We start from the raw sequence: 24,771 nt of genomic DNA on the forward strand, positions 1-24,771 counted from the left end.
TTTGGACAGCTGGGAAAGGACCTAAACTTGTCTGAGATATATGCTTGCCTTTTACGTCTTTTACTGTTTCAATCCATTTATCCTTGCAAGAGTCAACATACTGAGCCATACATTGTATACAGCTGCAGGCACTTTTTCATAATTGGTACCATTGTGGTTTGAAATGTGCAACCCAAGTAATTACAATAATTATGTGTTACATGTTTTTGTAAAGAAAAACCAAAGCCTTACTCATACTTTTATAACTCTGGTCATAACTGCAGCACTTATCTTAACATTGAGATATTCCAATACATATAAAGAGAGTTTCCTGAAAAAGGCCTGGCAAAGTGCAAACACTTAGCATGTAGAACCTTCAGTCTAACATAAATAGTGACAGTCCATCCTTATACCGAAGCAAATGCATTACTACCAGAGTCCCAAAAAGGAAAAAAAAAAAAAAAAAAAAAAAAAGTCACGGATAACAAAAGACGTTTGGACCTAAAAAAAATGGCGACTTGTGTTTAGCGCTCTCTCATTTCCTCTGGCAATGCGGGTTTCCAGTTCCGACAAATGTGGCCAAGGGACAATACCCAATGGGAGCGGTGAGAGCTTCGTGACCATATTTGCATTTAATAGCTAGCTTCTTCTTTCAATTTGTTTATGTAACTTTAAAATAAATTGAATGACTTGAGGAGCAGACCTGCTGCTCCTCCACATTGAGAGGAGCCAGTTGAGGTGGCTCAGGCATCTGGTCAGGATGCCTCCTGGACGCCTCCCTGGTGAGGTTTTCCGGGCACGTTCAACCAGTAGGAGACCTAAAGGTAGACCCAGGACACGGTGGAGGGACTATGTCTCTCACCTGGCCAGGGAACGCCTTGGGATTCCCCCGGAGGAGCTGGCCCAAGTGGATGGGGAGAGGGAAGTCTGGGCCTCTCGCTTTAGGCTACTGCCCCCGCGACCCAGCTCTGGATAAGTGGATGAAAATGGATGAATGGATGGATGACTTGAATGATAACTCAAAACAAATAGGAGCTAAAAACTGTTTTAAAAGTACAAAACATTTGACTATATCTATGCATAAAAATGGATATTTTACATTAACATGAAGTCACTGTTGGTACACTGTTTACTCCTTAGAAAATAAGAATGACTCTCATGGTCAAACTCTTCTCAAGACCGTGTGTGCACGACCACATTGGCAGAAGACAACACAGCAATTTGCTACTGAATTTGTTGTCAAGGTGATTGAAAGTGATATTATTGAGAGTTTGATCTCACAGCTTCTCTGCCTCTTCCATATGTTGACCCTCTTGACTCACATCTATTATCGTGTCTATTATTATCCACCCACCTTCTCATCCTATCCTTAAGGCTTGTCTGTTTCAAAGGTTGTGGGATGGGCTGGGTGGAAACAAGGGATGTGAGTAGGAGCTGGAATGAACCATCCAGTCTCCCGGCTTATCCCACCGAGGTAGAGTCATTTATCATCCAGGCACCCTGACCATATCAGAGTGGTGGACACCAAAAAAAGGAATCATTAAAACTTTAGTGCTTTTCCCTGGGGGACGGCATTCAAACACCAATGCGAGGGTTCTCCTGAAAGACTGTAGGTCAGGTCTTACTGCTCCTATAAGCTCCATGTCTGTAGGGAAATGGTAGGCTTTCCATATATAAATGGGGGATCATTTTGTCAGCTAAATGTGAACGTGGCTGAATCATATTCACACATTCAGACATATAATTTCAAGGGTTTTCTTTTCTTGCAAATGTTTCAAGGGCGATAGTGAGACAATCAAATCCATTCTTACACTCCATTGCATGGGCTGTATGTTACAGTTTTTCTCCATTGGTTTGGCTCATTTCTTGAAACAGAAATTACATTCTCAAATCTCTAAGACAATCTGGCAAAACACTTTTACAGTTTAGCACAACACTATAGCTCACCTGCAAAAGATCATATCTCTTCCAAAACTATTCACTCAGGCTTTAATCTAAATCTCTTTCTCATTTAAACAGCCAGTGTCTCCAAAATGGCAAAGATCCTCCTCAATAGCTTTGGCTCATTTCTCGACACAGATCGGACATTCTCATCACTCTCTCAACATAAAACTGGATGGTTGATCACAACAACATGGTTTACCTGCAAAAGCTCATATCGCTCCTAAAACAGTTTACTCATGTGTCAAAACTACATTTCTTTCTAATCTGAATAGTCAGTGCCCCCAAAATGCATTCCTCCACGACACATTCTCAGTCCTCCTCTTCTTCTTCTTCTTCTTCTGTTTGCTTGGCCTTGTCTATTCATGTTCAGAGATCGGACTGGCGCTGGTCAAGCTCTATATATCTGTGTTTGGCAGCACACAATCATGGAAAACACCTGTGTGTGACACTCCCCGTTCGTTAGTCTAGTTTCACCTGACTGTCAATGACTGTCATCAATGTATCAAATATTCAAAGAAATTCATAAATGTTATTCATTGTATTATGTTCTTGACCAGTTCTGACAATTGGACAGTTGTGCATGCGGGTACTTATACAATGAAAACATGCTGACATGTTTTGGAGAGAATGATCATTAGACTGAGAATGAACTAATCGGTTTAGATCTACAAGATCTATTCATTTGGAAAATGTGCTAAATGTGGGCTAACTGTATAACTGTAGCCTGCATGTACTTAATAATTTGCAAAGATGCATTCAGGCAATTGAGACAAGTACTAAGTCATTTGCCATTTGATAAAATGAATGAGAAATGCCATTCTGTTTCGAACATTTACCAAGAGGTTTGGAGGTTTGTCCATGTTATTTTGAGAACATAATTTTTGTTCCAAGAAATGAGCCAAACCAATGGAGAAAAACTGTAATAGATGTACAACCAGCCTGCCAGCACTCAGCTATCTTTCCTCAGACTAACAGACTAGAGGGGACTTAGAAACTGTTCACAAAAAAAAGTTTTGTCAACTACTTATTTCCTTATTGACGCACCAGCCTAATCAGCCCTAAACAGGTAAGAAAATCCCATTTCACATTGTGTTTAGCATGTTACAAAGCTCCTTGTCGAGAGATGTACATACATATACATATACAAGCCATTTACCATTTTTACTGGTCTCATAAACCCTAAAAACTGGGTTGGACTTTCAGGGCAAAAGCAAATAAATATTAGTCTAGAAATCTAGACAGACGATGTTGCTTTATGGGTTGGTCCAGCCGCGCCCCATAAGAGCCCCAGCAGACAGGACCAGTCTTGTGTCTTAATAATATCGGTTTAGGTGCTCTAGGTGATCTAACCATTTGGTGGGCGGGATGCTACTGTGATTGAGTGAAAAAACAAAGATGGTGACAGCTCGTTTAAAATGGCTTTGGCATCAGCTTTGGACTATTTAGACTTGGGGTTTTCTTTGAGTCACGATGGGTTAGGGTTGGATAGAGGTACTTGATTCATTTATTTAGAAGGGATGTATTTGCATTTTCTTCAACAGTGTATGGCAGACTGTCTTGTTGACTGACATCTGCAAAACTGATAACAATGTAACTAAACACATTTACAAGAACAATTGTGATTGTTTTTGATTGGAAATGTTTTAGGGTTAGGGCTAATTTAAATTAACTTGGTCTTGTTTGGTTCGGCCAGTCATAAATTACCTGTTTTCTCAAACCAAGGCCATTCACAGAAAGAGTAAAGTTCAAAACTTACTCAAAGAAATAAAATAAAAATAAGGCTTTAGAGTTGGCATAATTGGAACACAAAACATTAGGAAATTTGAAAATAAGATAGTTTGCACATTTTGGAAGTGTTTTCTTACCCGTGTGTTTATCAACAGTAAAAAATCTTTCTCCATCCAGCACACTATAGACCACTCTAGCACTGCTGCCGTATGTGGGGTCATCAGCATCGGAGGCAGTAACCTTCATAACAGACGTTCCTGTTGGAAAGACAGACAGTGTGGTGTTACAAAAAAAGACATTCAAATCTCTGGAGTCAGGAGGCCACCAGGGACTAGTTCTCGAATCCTAAAATGTGAATTTGTGTTTGTATAAAATTGTGTTGTGTGTGTCTTTGTAAGGACAAATGTGAGTGCAGACCTTGAGAACTTAAAAAGTAGGACAGCGTATTATAATTTATACTCTATGAAACATTGAGTTGTTATGGAAACAGGGGTGGAAAGTGATGAATTACATTTACTCATGTTACTGTAATTGAGTAGCTTTTTAGTATATTTAAACTTTTTAAATCGTTTTTAAAATCTGTACTTTTACTTTTACCTGAATAAGTTTTTTTAAAAACAATTGTAATTCGCTACATTTAAAATCATATCTGTTACTGAGTAAAAATAAATTATAGGCTTAATAAATTAAGAATATTACGTGTAGCAGTGTCGGAACAGAAAGAGACACCTGCATGAGCGCCGCGTCTAAACCGTGGGGGGTGGGAGGTGTCTACACTTGATAATGAGGACAAACTGCCATTTTTACTGGAGTTTTGCTCTAAAACATTAGTTCAGTCCCTGTGATCAACTCACTGTTTATCTCCTCTCTCCCTCCTCTCCTGTGGGTTGGAACATGCACCATCGCGCACCGGTGTGACGTCATCAGAATTCTGCTCGGTTCGGTAGGCGGACTCGGTTCCGTGTTTGACATGTGTCTCCCAACTGCTCCGCACGGCAGTGGCAAAGTAACGTATAGCGCTCATAACAAGCAGATTCTCAGCCCTTTGCTCGTAAAACAGAAGACCTGCAGGCCTCTGTGAGTTAAAACATCCTGATACTATTTCAGTTGTAAACACTGTGCTCCATCCCTGTGTTTGAACTCAGAAGTTGCTTCTTGATGCCACAGATATGTGATGATTTAGCTTGTTTCTTTATTTTACTCCAGAATATGAGATTAAATTATTTCAAAACAACACGTTCTCACTCCCAGCGCGTCAAAAACAAACGCTTGGTCAGCCGCCCTCCACGTCAGACCCCTGATGCCAAAAGTGCCCTTTTTCGTTACTTATGTGCGAAAAGGGGTTTTTCCCTTATTTGAATGCAGATCCCAATGCAGCGTTACACTGACGCGATGGGATGTCCGCAGCCAGGGCACCAAACAAGCTCATTGTACCTCACCTTAACCTTATCCTCTTATTTAACCTTGTCCTCTTATTTAATCTTCCCCTCACCCCTATCCTAACCTTAACCATCTTGCTAGCGAACACGTTAGTGATGTGTCGATCGCTCTAAAAGCCGGCTCTATGAAGTGAATGGTGGGAGCCACCTTGTCATTGGTCGAGTTTGGACCGTGCCAACGTGAGGGGGAGGTTTCAACTACCACGGTGGAGGTTAAAAGTAGAGGGTATTTGTAACCTCCCCCTCACCAGGTGGTATGTTCTAATGTTCCCCTTGGGTGGCAAATACGAAAATTGACAGTCAGACTCTGACTGTCAGAGTCAGAATGCAGGGGAAACAAATGCTTGATCACAGTGAGAGTAACGTTTTAGGTAGCAAGAGGGTTAAGGTTAGGATGAGGGAGAGGGGAAGGTTACAAATAGTGAAACGTTAAGGTTTAGGTGCAGTTAAACGAGCTGGTTCGGTGCCGCATCAGTTAAATGAGGGTTAAGGTTAGGATGAGGGATGTGTGTGTGTGTGTGTGTGTGTGTGTGTGTGTGTGTGTGTGTGTTACACATATAGGACTGTGTAGCATCACTGAAAAGGCCTGGTTTTTGACCCTCAGGTCAGACACACAGCCTGGGTCACTTTGACCTGGCTGCTATGACAATCTACAGTGTTTCTTTCACAGGAGACTGAATGTTGGTCTATCACCCCTTTAATCTGACTGCCTTTATCTGACTGCTGTTCCATCCGCAAGACGAAGGACACTTAAAGATTTAAAAGAATCATTTTTAATAAACTCTTTTCACTGTCTATTACAATGTTCATAAATAATCATCATGGTTCATTATAACGGTGTTTAATTACTGAAACAAATAATTATTCTTTGGTTAATAATAATTATTATTTATGATAATCAGTAATGTTTAACAGTGACAAGAAGATCATGTGCACTTATACACAATCATACAGGACACAGTAAATCAGGATAAGGTTAACTGCACTCACATGTCTTTTATATATATATATGTGCATATAATTTCCTTCGTCAATATGTTTGATCTCTTAGGAATTAAAACATAAGCTGAATAGCAACAGCCTTTAATTCCTAAATATGTAGTTTATCAATGCTACAACTGCATGAGACAGCGTGGCTTCTAGGGATGAGCCGGGTACTCGTTTCAGACGAGTATACGGTACGGATAAAGCATTTTTGACAAGTACGAGCATGAAACGAGTAAAACACACACACAGACAGTAACGGATCTCTCTGTCCTTGCTCCACTGTTGCTCACGTTTCTTCAGTACTCCCTAGGTTTTCCTCAGTTTGCCTCTTTTTAAAGTTACTTTAAAGTTATTTAAAGTTACTTTTTTCGTAACGTACGTGGTGCATTTGACAAGAAAGAGCAGAAAACGGCTCGTTCTGCATCAGTCACTCACTGCCTCCGCTCCAGTTGGGTTTTTTTTTCCTCTCTCTCTCCTCTTCCTCAGGATCCACTCCTTCTTTCCTATTAACTCTCTCTCTCTTTCTTTACATTTTTTAATCACAATTGTCTATGTTTTGCCCCTTTGAAATATATTTAAATCATTTTCTAAATTCTTTTTTGTATTTTACGTTTTGTTTTTGAGAAGCGCCCTGTGATTTTTATCCTGAGAGGCGCTATAGAGCTCCGAGAGTTGACGTCACTTCTCCTGGCATGCAACAGTTCAAATCAAAACGGCGCCATATTGGCATGCAGAAGTCTGCAGCTGGACTATTTGTTATTGTCAGAAAACTCAATCAAACGGGAAATATGGTAGATTCCTGTTGTGCCCCAGGATGCACAACAGACGCGGACGACATAAGGAATGAGCCATCTACAGGATTAGCCAAGATCTGGAGCGCCGCAAACGTTGGATCATTGTAATAAAACGAGCTAGTGACCGGGCTGAAATGAAGCTGTGGGATCCCGAGAGTAAAGGTTTTCGCTTATGCAGCGACCGCTTCATATCAGGTACTTCAACCAATGTTTCCTCAACTGTGTATGGTGTTTATTTTAAATGCTTTTATTTCGATTCTTAGTGGGCTTCCTAAACTTATTTTGGCGTGGCTTTTTCTGTCTTATTACTCACAGCAGCAAGTAAACATCACTTAAAACGGTGCCTCGTGAGTTCTGCGTGCTGCCGTTTACGTGTTTTAGTATCACAGCAATTAACCGGCTAAGCTGTATTTAATTTTTAAGCAATGGTTGATCAATTTTCAGATCACACATAAAAAGCACTTTGGATTGCTATTATCTGTCTCACCGAGACAGATCTCAGACAGATCCTGAGACGCTCCTGCCTGACATATTTATTTTATTCAGGCAAAAAAAATCAAACTAGTGATTTCTCTTGGCGTTCAATTTATACATTCAAACAGCAAAGCACTCTATTTAAACTACTTACATGTAAATCTGTTATTTGTCCATCCATTTTCATCGGCTTATCCGGAGTCGGGTTACGGGGGCATGTAGCGTCGAGAGGCCCAGACTTCCCTCTCCCCAGCCACCTGGGCCAGCTCCTCCGGGGAAATCCCAAGGGGTTCCCCGGCCAGGTCCGGTAAGAAGTCCGCTCCGACAGCTTCTGGCGTTTTTAAAAAGTATCCCAGGGGCACGGTAAGGGTCAGATATGTTTAGTCTATTTAATTTCTGACTATATAAAACGATTTATTCGGTTTTAAAGTGTGAAGTAAACTCCGACAAAGTAAAATTCAAGCCGATCCCGTTCATGTTTACGATCCGTGTTTGTTTACCTTTTTTTCCTGCCAATATGGCGTCTACTAACTGAGAGTCACGTGGGGTCTGGAGCTCTATAGAAAAGATGATTTCCTCTCTCTCTCTCTCTCTCTCTCTCTCTCTCTCTCTCTCTCTCTCTCTCTCTCTCTCTCTCTCTCTCTCTCTCTCTCTCTCTCTCTCTCTCTCTCTCTCTCTTTCTCTCTCTTTCTCTCTCTCTCTCTCTCTCTCTCTCTCTCTCTCTCTCTCTCTCTCTCTCTCTCTCCCCCTCTCTCTCTCTCTCCCCCTCTCTCTCTCCCTCTCTCTCTCCCTCTCTCTCTCTCTCTCTCAATTCATGCACATGCATATTAATGTTCTGATTTTATTGAAAAACTTGTTCTGTAACAGTTCCTTTACTATTGTGATCAAAAACATTTAATCTCAATTCTTAGGCTGCTCTGTAAATAGTTTTCAAATAAACAATACACATAGCAACTTCTGATCAGACTTAAAATAACATATTGATGTAAACCACACCCACTTCCGGTTAAACTACACCCACCTCCGGGTTAGGCCACGCCCACTCCGAGTACAGATACAGATAATTTAGATGGTTGAACAGATACAGATACAGATAGTGGTGTACTCGCTCATCCCTAGTGGCTTCATCAAATCCATGCATCTTATTTCTTGGTTAAAGCAATGGTGAGCAAAAATAACTTGTATTTCACAAATGATGTCTCAATAGTATCTACGATAATGTTTTATCTTATATTGTACCTATCTTTAGTCTGGGAGGTATAACATATCATGATACAAGCCTTTGAAAACATGTTAAAGTGTTACAAGAGGAGATAAATGCATTAATTAAAAGTTCATGTTTGGAGACCAACCTTCACAGTTTGGAGGCTCACGCTGGTGAGGAGACACCATTAGTTCTAGTAACACCTGGGCTCCCAAGGCCTATTCTGACAGGATGGATGTTACAGGACCGTTAAGGACTCCAGCTGGATGATTATAGGGTTATTTAGAAGGATTGGAATTAACAAACTGATTTCAGTGGTGAACGATTAAATGATAAATGGGCCGCATGGTGGTGCAGTTGTTAGCACTGTTGCCTCACAGTACGAAGGTTGCAGGTTCAAATCTCGGCTGCGGCCTTTCAGCGTGGAGTTGCGTGTTCTCCCCATGCATGCGTGGGTTTCCTCCGGGTACTCCGGTTTCCCCCACAGATCACAACATTCCCTACAGGTTATAAATTGTAAGTGGCTTTGGATAAAAGCGTCTGCTAAATAAATAAACATACCGGTAAACATAAACATAAATGGCCCGCACTTGCATAGCGCCTCTCAGAGTAAGGACTCCAAAGCGCTTTACACTAGTATCACACAGTGTATCATTCATCCATTCACACACACATTCACACACTGGTGGTGATGGGCTACGATGTAGCCACAGCTGCCATGGGGCGCACTGACAGAGGCGATGAGTGAGTGAACCCACTACCAAAGATGAACTCTGCTAATTTTAAAAATCAGCTGCTCTAAATAAGCATGAAGGTCAGAGAGGAGCTCTAGGATGGACGCGAATAAAGGAACTGTAATGTAGAGGTAAAGTAGGGCAGGGCCAACGTTAGCAGCTGTCATATCGTCCATCTGAAATGTTTGACTTTCATTAGGCTTGTAATATTATGTGACAGGTTAGAGCATAGTCTCCTGTTACAGTTTTGTCTTGAAAACAGTGAGATACTTCACATGCTGATGGCATCACATTTTTTTTTTTTTTTCCCAGAAAATAAAGAATTGACACCTACAATCCTAGAAAAAAACTTGTCCAATCAATGTGCACGTCCGGTTCTCACTGACTGGATTAAAATCCATTCATCAAACTATGTGTGTGTATGTGTGTGTGTGCGCGCGCGCAAGTGACGAGTTGTTTCAAAGCACTTCATAAAGAAAATATTCAAATACAGTTCATTTATTTATTCATCCATTTCCTTGAAACATTAGCTCATTCATTTGCACCAGTTAAATATTTTTATTTTAACTTGATGTCACGATGTGGAGGGAAGGTGAGGGAGGAAGAGCAGGTCCTTCAGGCAGGTAAATCAACCCAAGCAAGACAGCAATGGACATTTGGTTCCACTTTACTGGTCAGGAGTGCAGACACGACAGGGTAGACAGATGTGAACACAAACTGACTTGTAACAAGTACAAACCGACAAACCCACAAGCAAGGCTTATACACTAGTATGGGATGGGTTATCAGGTAACAAGAGGCAGGTGGACACAATTAAGGTAAAACCCAAGACACAAGGGAGCAACAGTGTGACAATACCCCCTTCTCAAGGGCAGCTCCCGATGCCCAGCAGCACCTGCTCACGGGCAACACACAAAAACTCAAGAATCACCAAGTCACTAAGAGTCAGGGGACCAGCATCCAAGGGCGGGGCAAAGCCAATGGGCACAGGGACAAATCAGGAACAGGAACTCGAGACCACTGGAACCAGGAGCACAGGAGGTGAGACCAGAGGAACCAGGAGGCCACAGGAACACAAACTCGAAAGACAGGACCACCCAAGCGGGGAGAAGCAGGAACCTCAGCCAACCAGCTGCAATGGAGGCAGCCAGAGGAGCAGCAGGAAGATGAGCAGGCATGGGGAAATCCAGCAGCAGCGGCGTAACATCCCTCCAACCCACCAGAAAGAGAGAGGAGGCATCAAGAGGAGAGACACTGCACTGAAAGTGCAGACAAAGAAGGCAAAGACGCAGCACCCTCGGAGCCTGACCCACCAGGAACAGAGATGTGGCGCCAGCTTACCCTGCGCCTCGCCAGCAGCGCCAACAGCAGATGGAGATGAGGAAAATGACCAGATTGACCACCCAAAGAGTCGTGGACGCACCAATCCAGCGTCGCATCCTCCTCGACCTTGAGCACAGGACATACCCAGAAGACCTGGGCAACTCACTGCAGGATCCTTTTGGTCGGTTCGTTCTGTCACGATGTGGAGGGAAGGTGAGGGAGGAAGAGCGGATCCTTCAGCCAGGTAAATCAACCCAGGCAAGACAGCGATGGACATTTGGTTCTTCTTTAATGGTCAGGAGTGCAGACACGACAGGGTAGACAGATGTGAACACAAACTGACATGTAATGAGTACGAACCGACAAACCCACAAGAAACACACAAGGATTATATACACAGTGGGATGGGTAATCAGGTAACAAGAGGCAGGTGGACACAATTAAGGTTAAACCCAAGGCACAGGGGTGCAACAATGTGACACTCGAGTGCTCCAGCCTTCTTCCACATCATAGGTTTTGGCATCAATGTTGAACTATTTAGACTTGTGTTTTTCTTTGACTCAAGAGCAGGTAGAGGTAGTTAAGTACTTTATTTAGAAAAATGACGGATCTGTGTCTTCTTTGACAGTGTATGGTGGACTGACCTGACTGACATCTGTAGCAGTATGTCAGATTGTTTGTTGTCCAAGAGCATGCAGAGACAGTTTGAAAGACAACCATAGATTCTGCCCCACGACTGAGCTCTCCCCATGGGTCATGGCCAGACTGTATATAGGATGGCCTTCCAGGCTAGAAAGTATCTCCAAAGAAAAGACATTTTTGAAAGGCTGTGGACCCATGTTTACATTTATTCTGTCTTGTCTTTGATTCTGCTTGAAAGAAAAAGACTAATAAATGTAGGTGTTGTGAAAACGCTAAGATATTTTACTTCTTTGCATCTAATTTTCCAAACAAATATTTCTGAAGTTACCTCCTTCGTACCCGAGTGAGGCACTACACCACTTAGAGTTGTTTTCTCTCTCATCGGCACAGTCGTTCTCACAGATGACAGGAAACACACAGTTATACATCGAACATTACATCTTCAAAGAACGTTACAAGCTCAAGAAACCTGCATCAAACAACATGCGATTACTGGCACTTAGGCAAAAAAACAAAACAAAATAGGCATCTTCACATGAAATCTCAAGAAAAAGAGCTGGTGGAGCAGCAGAGTTTAAGTCATTATTTCACACTAAGAGCGATATATTTGTCAACAGTGTACACAGGCCCCTGGCAGTAAATATGCAGGCACATCATCCCATTTAGTCACACATTTTAGTAGAAGCTCAGCCTAAAGCCTTTAAAACTTTATGATTCCTAATTAGAAGGTTAGGAAATGACTGCACATTTTTGTCTCCCATTGGAGCATATCTCTATAAATATAATCATGCTCAGAGAAAAGAAGGCAGAAAATGAAAGATGTTCCCAGGTGCCACAGGTCCTCAAGGACAAGAAGTCAGTCTCTGTCTCCATTCTTCTGGGCCAACATTATGGGTAATTACTGACTACTGGTGTTGTCCATTAAAGGTCACGACTGTAGGCCTTCTCAGAGCCCTGTCATGCTACTGTCCGGCTACAAAATGACCATATGCTAATGATGCTAATTAGCAGGAAGTGTCACTGCACTGTTTGTTTCCTGTCATTGAATGCTGTTCCTAAGGGGGAAGGAGGGGGGCGCAGCAAGGAGATTACCATTATAGTCAGCAAGCCAATAAATCACATAGCTGAGATTACTATTCCGTCCCTGTCACCTGTAGCAATCTATTTCACTTCCTGTGTGTGTGTGTGGCTTAGAATCTGGTGTGTTTGTGTGTTGGTGTGCGGCACACTATGGAGGTGTGTGTGGAATACGCTGCATCTAAGGGTATTTAATTCTAGTCCCGTCAAGCACTGTGTAAGGATTTCAGTTGAATCTGGATTTACATAGCAGCTCATGGTGAATTAGAATACTGCATAAAATGGGTTGGAATGAGCTTTTATTTCAAGTTGCAAATCAATCCAGTCCATTACCCATTTGAAATATGAAAAGGATACATTAGCTTAAAGCATAAATAATTTAAATGTGCCATTTCTGTGTTAAGAGATGAGTGAGACATCATGAAAACATAAACTATAAATAAGCGTTTCATTTTTGGTAACAAAAGAGGGGTTGGTAATTCTGCTTACCTAGTCAGCCCTACTCCTGTGGGTCCAACAAAGCCATTTTCATCCACGGGATTATTGTCTTATCTTAATTTTCTCCAGGTAACAATTGATTAGACGATGAGCTGTTCCTGGTAGCTGCTGGCACCAACCACAGACAGCTTAAAAGAACTATTTAAATGCAAATGCATCATATTAAGTGGAGAAGGCAGCAGGTTTGTCCCTTGGATTTGTTTTCAGGTTCTGGCTTGCAACATGATTTCAGTGTGAGAAGTCAGTACTTAGTGGGTTTTTTATTTTTATTTTATTTTTTGCCACAAGTTAAGCGGGTTGGAATACAGGACAATTTAGAAAGATTCTTATAAAAGTAGACTGCAATCTGGCATTTTTTATTTATTTATTGTTTTTATTTACACAGCCATAAAGTGAATGCTCTGCAAGATTTTGGAAAATCTTCAGGTTCTTTGTAAAGAGACAGCTCCTGCTGTAGTGATAGAGTGAGAGATGGTCTAAAACACTTTATGGTCAGGCACACATTTGTGGTGTGAATCCCTGTAGGTTTCCATATTGGTGGGGTCTACGGAAAATGCTGCAGATATGTGTGTGAATAGGTGAGTTTTGCTGATACCATACACTTTATTGATACGCTTAAAAAACAACGAATACCAAATTAAAATATTTTAAATATTTGACACGTTTCTGTGAATTTTTTTAAGCTTTTTTTTATTGTAAAATAAAATGCTGTAAGAATAATACTTATAAAGCACTTTTGTTGATATCAGGCTCTAACAAGTCTAAAAACTACAGCATGTAGTAAGTCCAAAAATAATTCTGTCACCCATAAAAGCCTGAAGGATTGATGAATATAATAAATGTATAATATATTAAAATAGATAAATGTTATAGTATATGATTCATATTTTAAAAATAACAGATTTTGTTCCAGATACAGAAATTTGCTTTCTTTTCTAGACATATCTGAGTGAATTGTGCCTGTTTTAAAACAGCCAACAAGAACTGGTTATTGCTCCTGCATAGGATGAAACACCACAGTTCAACCTGCAGGTATTTTCATTATTTATGTACAAATAATGAGAAATAAAAAGATAATCATACACCCTCACACATACAGTCAATTTAGAAACACAATTTAACCTTACATGCATCCTAATTGGAACCTTTGGACTAAGGGAGGAAACTAGAAAAGTGAAAGGTCACAAAAAAATCCTGTTGTGGCGAGACAAAACCTTTCTCAGGTTAAATCAGAACGGTGAGTACATTTATCAACATGATTAAAAAAATATGTACATGTTTTTAAGTGTATAATCATAATGAAATTGCATGTAATTAGAAATGATAAAAATTAAGTTGCATTTAAATATAAAATTTTGCAAGAAAAAAGTTTGATTTGGCTGTTCCAACAGTTTACATTAAAACAGTCACAAATCAAATTGTTCTGCATTATTCTGTTCAGGGATTTGTCTCAGCATGAAGAACTAGACAAAGTTACAGCTTTTCCCTGCTGTGCAACTTTAATGAGGGCTCCAATTTGATATTCACTAAATCCTTCAACAGTCTGAATGAATAACTGGGGTTGCAAGGCAGAAATTTGTGATTATATTAATTTTTTTCCCTCTTTTATTTTTTAGCTTCTTTAAAGAGCTTAAAATTCCCAAGTCTACAGGATTAATGTAACATGAAAAATAAAATGAGCTAAGTGTTTTAATAATTGTTCTTAATGAACCATTCTGAAACTTTCTTTTATTTACCTCATTTTTATTACATGTGTGGTTCACTCATTTAATCACTTCACTTGTAGTGGTACCACAGAGTCCATTTGCTTTGCTACGCTGATCTTTAATCCCTACAAATGACACAGGCCTGAAAGAGTTCTGATATGTGGTTGATTTGCTAATGCTAACAGTTAGCTTCTACTAGCCAAGACGCTCTCTGCTGTTTCCAAGACACTAAACCAACAGCCTGCCCCGTCATGAGTTAAGATAGGTGATTTCATGAATGTTAAGTGACAGTGTGACGTAGATCTGTCAGGATTTTTAAATCCTAGAGTTTCACCATTTATTTTCAATCAGAAGCTAACGTAGGATATAGGTGTAGGAAACTATTTTCATGTTCAGCCTGCATGAAAAACTCAGAGTGACAGATTATAATCTGAAATAATCATATATTTTTTCAGTGTTCCACACTTTTCTGGTTTAATTTTTGGTTTGACTTTTATCAAAAGAGACATAACAGTGCAGTTAACATCACGATTAACACTAAGCAGATTTGAGGCTCTTTCCGAGGTGACAGTGTAGAAATATCGTGAAAGCAAAGAGTGCTGTAGAGTAGACCAAGTGCTACGGTAGAAGATGCTCTCGGAAGAGCTGAGTCCTTTAGATTTCTTGAAGATGAACAGGGTAATCCCTGTGAAAATACAAAACCGGTGCACCAGTTGTCCAAAAATAAATATATATTGTACCGGTTTTTCTTCTAGAAACAAAAAAAAAAAAAAAACACCTGAAAGTAACTAAAATGTAATGAATGACTAAAATGATAATATGATTGAAGAAAAATGTTTTTTTTTCTCTCAGGTGTAAGAGACTCATTCATGGGGATTGGTGACAATGGTTATAAAGCAAAATTTATGCATGAATTTGGTTTAATGGCATCAACACAGGCTGTCTGAATGGCTTCCCACACTGTTTCAGCGCTCTTAGAGAGATGGTTCAATTATTGCAAAGGGAGCTGGAGGAGTATGCCACGTGTGAGACACTAGACTGACAGCTATTTAAGAGGCAGCCTCGTAAAAGAGATTTGTGTCCATCTCAGCTGGCGTGATACTGGTACGGCTTTCAATGGAGAGGTCTAACTGCTGTGGCGCTGAGACTCGCTCCTGCCTCGACCCACCTTAATCTGCAGGACTGAGTGCTCCCTGCTTGCATTATGGATCATTTAGTAAAGCCATAAAAGCTGAGGTGTTTGCATGAAAAGCTATTCCTTCACTACTTCATATGTGATTAATTTTTCTCTCATTCACACAAACGCCCCAGAAGAGAGACATAGGAAGATGAGCGAGAGCAAAGGAAGAGAAAAATCTGACATGTCATAAAAGCCAGTGGTCGGCTTACACTGATCCTCTTCTAGATCTTGACAAGGATTTGGGGATATTTTTTCATCTCCTATGAAACAGATTGTAAACCTAATCTTTTCTAGCTTCTAAACTTGAAACTTTTAATGGATCGGATCATCGTTTGTGTTGTAGGATGGTACTGTGAGCCAGTGTGGCAAGTCAGCTTGAAGTCTTAGCATCTTATTATTTTTGGTGATTTTTAACAGATTAGAAAATAAACAACAATTCTTTCTGAGAAGAAAACACCAGGTGCAGAAATCTGTTTTATGTGCTCTGTATAGATTTTACTACAAATCAATTTCCATCCATATCTTTTGATGTCCAAGGCTGCCCTTTGTCATCGATTCTGTTCATAACCTTTATGGACAGGATTTCTAGGCGCAGCCAAGGAGTTGAGGGCATCCGTTTTGGGTAGTGACCAAAAGAACGAGATTGCGGATACAAGCGGCCAAAATGAGTTTTCTCCGCAGAGTGGCTGGGCTCTCCCTTAGAGATAGGGTGAGAAGCTCGGTGTTATGGAAATTTTATATTTAATTACTTTAGTCCTATTAACAAATCTATTAACTGAATGTCCTGAAAGCATTCACAAACACACACACACACACACACACACACACACACACACACACACACACACACACACACACACACACACACAAACACACACACACACACACACACACACACACACACACACACACACACACACACACACACACACACACACACACACACACACACAAACACGCACACGCACATTCTTGTCCTCCCATACACACACACACACACACTCACTCTCTCACACATGATCCATTCCCATTCTTTTCTTATCTTTTGTATAAATAAACTCTGTGACCATATGTTCGGGGCATGTGCCCTGTGCACTTGCCACAAATCATGATTTGGTTGTATGTCTGCCTCATTGTCTCCTTTTCTCTCTCTAGCTGCAGGAACTGGGCTTATTGATAACATATATTGATAAAATCCCTAACACTCGGTCATCCGGGTGGGGCTTGGAGTAGATTCACTGCTCCTCCACATCGAGAGGAACCAGTTGAGGTGGCTCAGGCATCTGGTTAGGATGCCTCCCTGGTGAGGTTTTCCGGGCACGTCCAACTGGGAGGAGGCCTAAAGGTAGAAACAGGGCACGTTGAAGAGACTATGTCTCTCACCTGGCCAGGTAATGCCTTGGGATTTCCCCGAAGAGCTGACCCAAATGGCTGGTGAGAGGGAAGTCTGGGCCTCTTGACTTAGGCTACTGCCCCCGCGACCCGACTCCAGATAAGCGGATGAAAATGGATGGATGGATGCATGGATGGATGGATGGATGGATCTTTTGATGTTTGTCCAGAGCTGGCTCAAGGTAGCAACATTTTAAGGAGGGTTCCCTTGACATCTCTCACCCCATATCACCCTCTAGTTCATGCTGGGTAACTTTAAGGCATATCCACAACATCAATAGGGTATAATCTCTCCACCAAGTTCCAGGTCAGCCCCACAGCCTCCTCCACATGGGGCATGCCTTAAGCACCTTCAGCCGATACCTCTCCTGTCTCCTTTTAGGGGGAATCAGTGTCTACCTCACATTGGAGGCAAATGCCTCTTGGAGGTCCCATCTTGTTGACATATAAAGTACCAAATAATCTGCGAAAACTAAGGATGCAATCTGACCCTTGATCAACCCAAGAATATCTGTCCTACAGGACCAGAATCAATCAACCCTTCATTTCCATGGCCTATTGGGTGAAACTAGAGAAATTAGAATATGACACAACTGTTCATTTAGTTCTCTTTTTTAACTCAATATATGAGCAACACTCTTACATGCAATGTCAGATATTTCAAGTGCATAGTTGTGATGGTTATGGCTTACAGATTATGGAAACCATACACTCTAAATCTCAGACAATCAGAATATTGTGAAAAGGCTCAAGATTCTAGACTCAAAATGTCACACTCTAATCAGCTAATTGATCCAAACACCTGCAAATGGTCCACGAGCATTTAGATGGTCTCTTAGTCTAAGCTGAATTACTGAAATAAATGAACTGTTGCTCCATTATCTAAAATTTTTAATTTCACCTGTAAATCCTTTCTGATTAACAAAATACTCAAAGGATGATCAGGCAAACTGCAAATTTCCTTGCAGAGTAAAAAATAAATAAATAAATAAATAAAATCATGTCCAGAGTTCACCAACCAGAACAAAAAAATAAATAAATGAAACAGATTTTTCCCCCCTCAATCTTAAATAAATTTAAATAACATAAAATAATATCATACAGGTAGATAAAGTAACAATTAGATTATAATGTTATATTTCAATTAGGGGTGGGACTCGATTAAAAAATCTGATTAGTTAGAGGCTTTCTAATTAATTAATCTTAAGTAACCGCATTTTAATCAGTCAAGAAAATTTGCCCCAAAAGCTATTTTTTAAATAAAAATAATGAAGCATATTATTGTACACTCAGGCGGTTTTAATAAAAATAAATAAAAAAATAAAAATAAAGCATTGTATTGAAAACAAGAAAATAAAGGCGTTTTGAACTGCTGCCGTTTGTCATGTATAAATGATGCCACTGGCATAGGCTAGAGCTATTCCAGAAGCTACACTACGCAGCCTTCTACCTGTGTGACCGATTGTTCGATTCAGATGACTGACACCTCTTTTGTATCATTAGGGCCAATAGAATTAAATAACCAAAATTAGATTGATGGCTCGGTCAGCCAAAATAAAATGGCTTTGTTTTCCGTTTAAGCTGTTTTCAGTTCAGACAGAAAAGAGGTAGAGCTAAAAGTAAAGGATAAGAAAGTCTGGATTAAACAAACTTTTCAACATGAAACATAAAAGGTAAGAAACGTTTTTGAGATCTTCTGGGGAAAAATATTTCTGTTTTTGCTGCTCTTTGGCTTTTATCTCTGTGAAACTTAGATGTAGAGGGTTGGGGATACATATTTGAATTTAAAAAAAATTATAAAGAGTTATTTTTGTGGTAAGCCTCAGACTGTCACTCTCTGTCCTCTCCACCTAACAAATATATAAGCATGAGCCCACATACTTAGATCAGCCAAAATCAATTATGTCAGGCAGTGTGGCTGAGCGCATAACATTACATATTACTGGTCAAATACATAAAGGTATTTGGCAGGGCATATTGATTGTAAGTTGTCTGCCTTGTTGCATTCCTCTTTACTGCGATCCTGCTGTTCCCAAATGACTCATCTACTGTTAGCATGACAGGCATTCCTAATGGTGACTTCAGTCATTTGCAACCACTGTAAGCATGCACAGCAGGAACAGTGATTATTACTTTAGCTCCCTTGTGCAAATCTTTCATTACACAGAAGAGTGGTGCATCTATCATCTTATCAATGTGGACATATTACATAAAGGTCAATGGATCAAAAGCCGAAAATGTAATAAAACATGTTTTTGTCCTCATTCTGGCTCATTTTGTTACTCTTTACTTGCTATGTTTGTAATTCATGCTTCAGTGTCAGTCATCAGTACAAATCGCAGCAAACTTTTCTAGGCATGAGTGATGGGTTTTATGCAGTAATACATAGATTTAGCATTACATTTAGAAGGGTGTTACAAATCAAATTCAACAGAATGTGGATTTAAGCAATCATCCTGTTGATTATTACACTGTGACTAAATAGCTGGATGACATTTTTCATGACATTTATCATATTTTTTGTTGAATTCACCTTTATGAGACTGTAAATTTTCTTAGAAATCTGTGTTCCCCACTAGTTGCAGCAAAGGGTAAACAATATATTGCCCAACCGATATATCAAGCTGATATTTGCCATTTTATTTATATAAGCACTGACAGATATACCACCTTAGTAAAGCTGATTTAAAGTCAGGCACATCCTTGGGCATCATTTTAAATGTATATTTACATTCCTAAATACCATCTGCAGAATAAATGTTCTAAGAAATTACTTTAAACTAAAATGCATTTTTTATTGAGCAGTTTTGAATATTTAATCCTTGGTCAGTCAATTGATTTGTTTGATTTACTTTAGTTAGATGTTTGATTTTAACACTGAGCATTGTGCAACATTAGGATTTAACAGTTGGTTAAATTCATTTTTCAAAAACTTATTCCACATCAGCTGTTGTTAATAGTGAAAGTTTATCATGCAGAAAAGGTGGAAAACAATGAAATTTGACCCCAAAAATCAGCAGCACATATCGGCCATCAGACCTCTACAATAAAAAACCCAACATCGATTAACCTCTTGTTGCAGCAAGATGTGGACTGTTTTTGCAATGCTGACTGACTAATAATTCTTCAAACACAATATTAGTTCATGTCAAAAGACAAAAACAAAAATTGGTTTGTGTTGCCTGCCTGGTATTCTTTGGACACCCTAGACATGTCAGCTGATGTCATCTGAAGTTTAAGGCTGCGCAGCAGACGTCATGTCATGACAAATCTGTGCCACTTACGGGTCCCGAGGTCCACTTTGATGGAGCTGCATCAATCACAGAACTACCTCCATGGAAAATGTTCACCTTTTGGTGATTTTACCATTGAGGATTGTCTATCATAGACGGACTATCACCCTCTCATTCACTTTACAGTCACAAGGAAAAAGTCTGCCCTGGTGCCTAAATGGTTTCATAGCCAACGGATTGTGCCATGGTTTATCAGTCAGCTCACATAAAGACAGAAAAAAAGAAAAAAAAAACTGAGTGATGGATGTCTTAGTATGCGTGTTGTAACACGGTGTAATAGTGATTTTAAATTGGAAAAGGCCTGTCTTTATTACTTCAATATTAGCTGGCCATGAGGAGCATATAAGCTTTAGCTTAGGGTGCCGCTGCCAATGATGTATCTGCAGTATATGTGCCAGATTTAAAAGCTCGATCCATCCACTGCTTAATGCAACTTAGTAATGACAGACCTGCAGCATACTACTTTACATTAGCTTCTTCTTCTTCTTCTTCTTCTTCTTCTTCTTCTTCTTCTTCTTCTTCTCCTTCTCCTTCTCCTTCTTCTTCTTCTTCTTCTTCTTCTTCTTCTTCTTCTTCTTCTTCTTCTTCTTCTTCTTCTTCTTCTTCTCTCCATTTTTATAAGACCCTGCTCAAAGCTGCATGAATATTTAAAAGACTCACTATAGATGGGAGTCCCAAAGAGAAATGAGAAGGATCCAATTCAATATTGATGATGAAGCTTTGCAAAACACAAACTTTAGTCCAACAGCTCATTAAATGTGAACCATCTCTTATTAACATCTGAGCACCAAATGAAAGTTAATATAGAAATGTAACTTCCAAGCCCAAAAACTTCATGAAGACCATCTTTAGGAGCAGACACACACACAGCCTACGGCAGCATCAAAACTGGGGAGAAATGTTTTCGTGTTTTTGCTTCATGCTTAATTTACTGTTGCTTTTAATTAAAATAGTACCTTTAAAATGGGTGGTAACTGTATGTTTTTTATTCACTGACATGCAAATCTGAATGCTGAAACTCCGCATCACTGCTACAGTCTGAACATACCTTTACTTTTCACACATCTGACAAATTGCTAAAATACATTTTATCCAGTTTTTTAGCCTTTGACCTTTGTATAAATGCATCACCCAGTTCTGATTTAGCATCACAGAATACCTTCTGTACCGGTACCTCTGGGCAATCAGACTACAAAATCAATTAGTGACTGTTGAAAATAGTCTTGAATCTGTGCAAGAAAAAATATTTGTCAAATTTAAAATGTGTATTGTGAAATTACATTGTGTGGTTATCTTCTGAAGAGCAAGCAACCCATTTCCGACTCCATTTTTAAGTTTGTTTGTCGCATTGCTTAAACAAGCTTCAGACTACTCATAAACATGTTTTATGCACAAAAGGTAACTGTTAAAGGAAAAAAATGGTTAAAGGGAAACATGTGATAGTCATTCTAGTGTGGCCTAGTGGTAAACTGTCCGCCCTGGGATTGGGAGATCAGGGTTAAAATTCTGGTTGGGTATCAAAGACTTTAAAAGTGGGACCCAATGCCTTCCTGCTTGACATTCAGCATTACAGGGTTGCATTGGGGGGTTGAACCACCACATAGTTCCCGAGCGCATCAAATGCTGCAGCTCGCCACTCTCCACAGGGATGGGTCAGATGCACAGATGTAATTTCACCAGTGTGTGATGATGACTAATGGGACTTTACCAACTTCAATCATTTGGCATTCAGGCCCTTGTCATTAGTACAACATACGACACAACTCCCCCAAAATAAGAATTGCATTCAGGATGATTACACTTCCTGTGCTTTTATATTTGGCTACTGTGTAACTTAAAGCAGCCTTTATAAATTGTATTAGGACTTTCAGGATGACACAGGGCTTCATGCCAAAGATAAATTGGATGCAATTTATAATGAAAGTCTAAGGGTTTCCAATGAAGACTGGTACTTTAATCATTAGGTCCCAAAAAGACAGCAATAACTTTTAGCATTTCAAATCGTTTGAATGAGAAGATATGTTTTTATTCAGTAAGTAGACATTAAATGGCAAAATATGACTTGTTGGGTTCTAAATGAGCATCTAAATCAACATCAGATTGATATTTAATGGAAGGATGGAGAATTTAATGTCCTTATCATATGTAAGTCATAACATAACGTTTATTAGAAACACCCAAATAAAGAAAATGTTAGATTATAGATAAAAAAGCATGTGCACATAAGAATAACAAAAAAGTTTATCTTTATCACAATTTGTGACACGAGTAAAGATCTAAAAAGATCTAAAAATGAAAATCCTCCAAACACTTTTTTTAAGAAAAAAATTACATTTTTTCCTCAGGAACAGATTATTGAATATTTTGTAGTTATATAAAAATAGAATAAATGGGTTGATGATTGCTATGATAATAATAAAGAGCAATACTTTGATCTTAGTAATAAAGAACAACTTATTACTAATATTCTTCCGGCTGACCTTTATATGGACATATTACATATGTTACTTATTACATATTACTTATATGGAATTACACATATAATAAATGTAAGTTTTTGGCACCTTTTCTACAGAGATACATGTGTTTGTCCACCTGATTCCATACTGTGAGGGCACTGGGAGCAGCAGGACAGGTGGCCAGTCAAACAAGTCACTGGAAGGTCATGTGACCTCCCGTGGCTCTTGAACCAGTTTGAACCAATGACCTGTAGTAGAAAAATACTGTGGAAGTTACACACTAAACTTGGTAATATTTGTGCAACTTTTACCAAACAAGCAAGCATTCATTCTGGAGAGCAACTTAGCACACATACTTATTGAAAATGAAGTGTTGGAAAAACAAAATGAATCTAACATTCAATTTCATTTTGCCAGAAAATGACTGATCAACAATACCCTCATGACCTTTGCTTCCATTATCATTTACTCTCTGTTTCAGCCTTCTCATACAAAAAAGGCAGAAATTGCATGAATCCATTATTTTAAGTTAAACAATATGCAAAGGAAAAATGCTGAGCGTGCAGTCTGGGAAAAGGAAAGCACGCCTGTGCAGAAAGTGAGATGCATGAGCGGAGGCTGTGACACTTTGACAAGAAAGGCACAGGGAGACATGACAGGAGTGATAAGCAAAGATGAATATCCCTCAGGCAGCTGACTGCTGATTACTTTCTCACTATTATGGCCTTGTGTGTTTCAAGGCAGTGTGCCTATACAGTTGGCCGTAAAATAGCACAGCGTGCAGATCACTGGTGTGGCTAATGCTCACAGCCTGCTCCAAGTTGCATTGAAATTAAATAAAAAGGGTTGGAATCAACCAGGTTTTTATTGTTACCCAAGTTCACACAAGGGCATGACTAAATCAACAAACTTTTAAATCCTTCACACTACAATAAAGCTGCGGTTTGTAGCATGACAACATGAAGGAGAGAAGATTTCTAAATTTGAAAGACTGTAGCTCCCAAGGCTGACAGGATCTTAAAGCCATGCTTCATACCATGCATGCATGTGCAAATAGCTTTGTAGTGCTAATGGATAAGTAATGATTTTGATATGCTACTGCTCAGACACGCCTGATTCTAACCACTGGATCATCTCCTCAGCCTTCAGCGGGTTCTGCAGGAGCTGCTAATCACTCATTTTAATCTGCGGTGTTAAAGCAGGAAGCATCTAACACCATCAGGACTGCGGCTCACGTACACTCCTGCTAATGCTACAACAGGCTAAAACAATAACTTGGTGCAGCATAAGGAAATAACGCTTACAGTCATAGTGCAAACGTGTAACATGGAGCATACATTCCCCTAAGCAGCTACTGTATTTCAAGATGGCGCATGACCGTGGAGTGTCAAGCACAGTTTATGTATTTAAAAATATAAAATTTTATGAGAGGGATATTTAATATTTATGTTGGTGAGAAATATTAGAAAAAGGACACATTTGTGTACTGGATACACAGAATCTGATGGTAAACAGCTAAAAATATCACACTGAGGCTTTAAGTCAGGTGCGAGGCAGCAGGGAAACACTGGTGTTTAAAAGGGCAACATGGAAAACATGCAGGACAGTGTGCATCGGGGACCAGGGTTGGGAAAAACTGTCGCAGATGGTATGAAAGACCTCTAAACCAGAGATGGAGTCACCATGGTTAGTGTCTTGCTCGTTTTGTCAACTTCACCTTGTGGTTAAATGTATATTGCAGTGTTCAGATGCATAACGTAAAATTCCGAGAACGCACACAAACGATGCTTCAAATCAACGCACGTAACGCTTGGCAACTATTTTAAACACACTTTTGCATCGTGAAACAGTAATTATATCACGGCCTTCAGGTTGACTGCTAGGCTAATCACTCTGCTCCAAAACAAAAAAGATAGAT

General features: G+C 39.7%; 1 protein-coding gene across 2 annotated transcripts in view; it reads right to left on the reverse strand.

The window, feature by feature from the left end:
• The window catches only part of LOC107385374 (cadherin-22), a 298,526-nt gene that overhangs the window by 99,833 nt on the left and 173,922 nt on the right, over positions 1-24,771 (reverse strand). For both annotated transcript variants that reach the window (XM_054751944.2, XM_015959211.3), the window contains one exon: positions 3,789-3,908. In XM_054751944.2, coding sequence (XP_054607919.2) covers positions 3,789-3,908 — 120 coding nt within the window. The remainder of the gene's footprint in view (positions 1-3,788; positions 3,909-24,771) is intronic.

The sequence above is a fragment of the Nothobranchius furzeri genome, chromosome 3, assembly GCF_043380555.1.
Source record: "Nothobranchius furzeri strain GRZ-AD chromosome 3, NfurGRZ-RIMD1, whole genome shotgun sequence".
Lineage (NCBI taxonomy): Eukaryota > Metazoa > Chordata > Actinopteri > Cyprinodontiformes > Nothobranchiidae > Nothobranchius > Nothobranchius furzeri.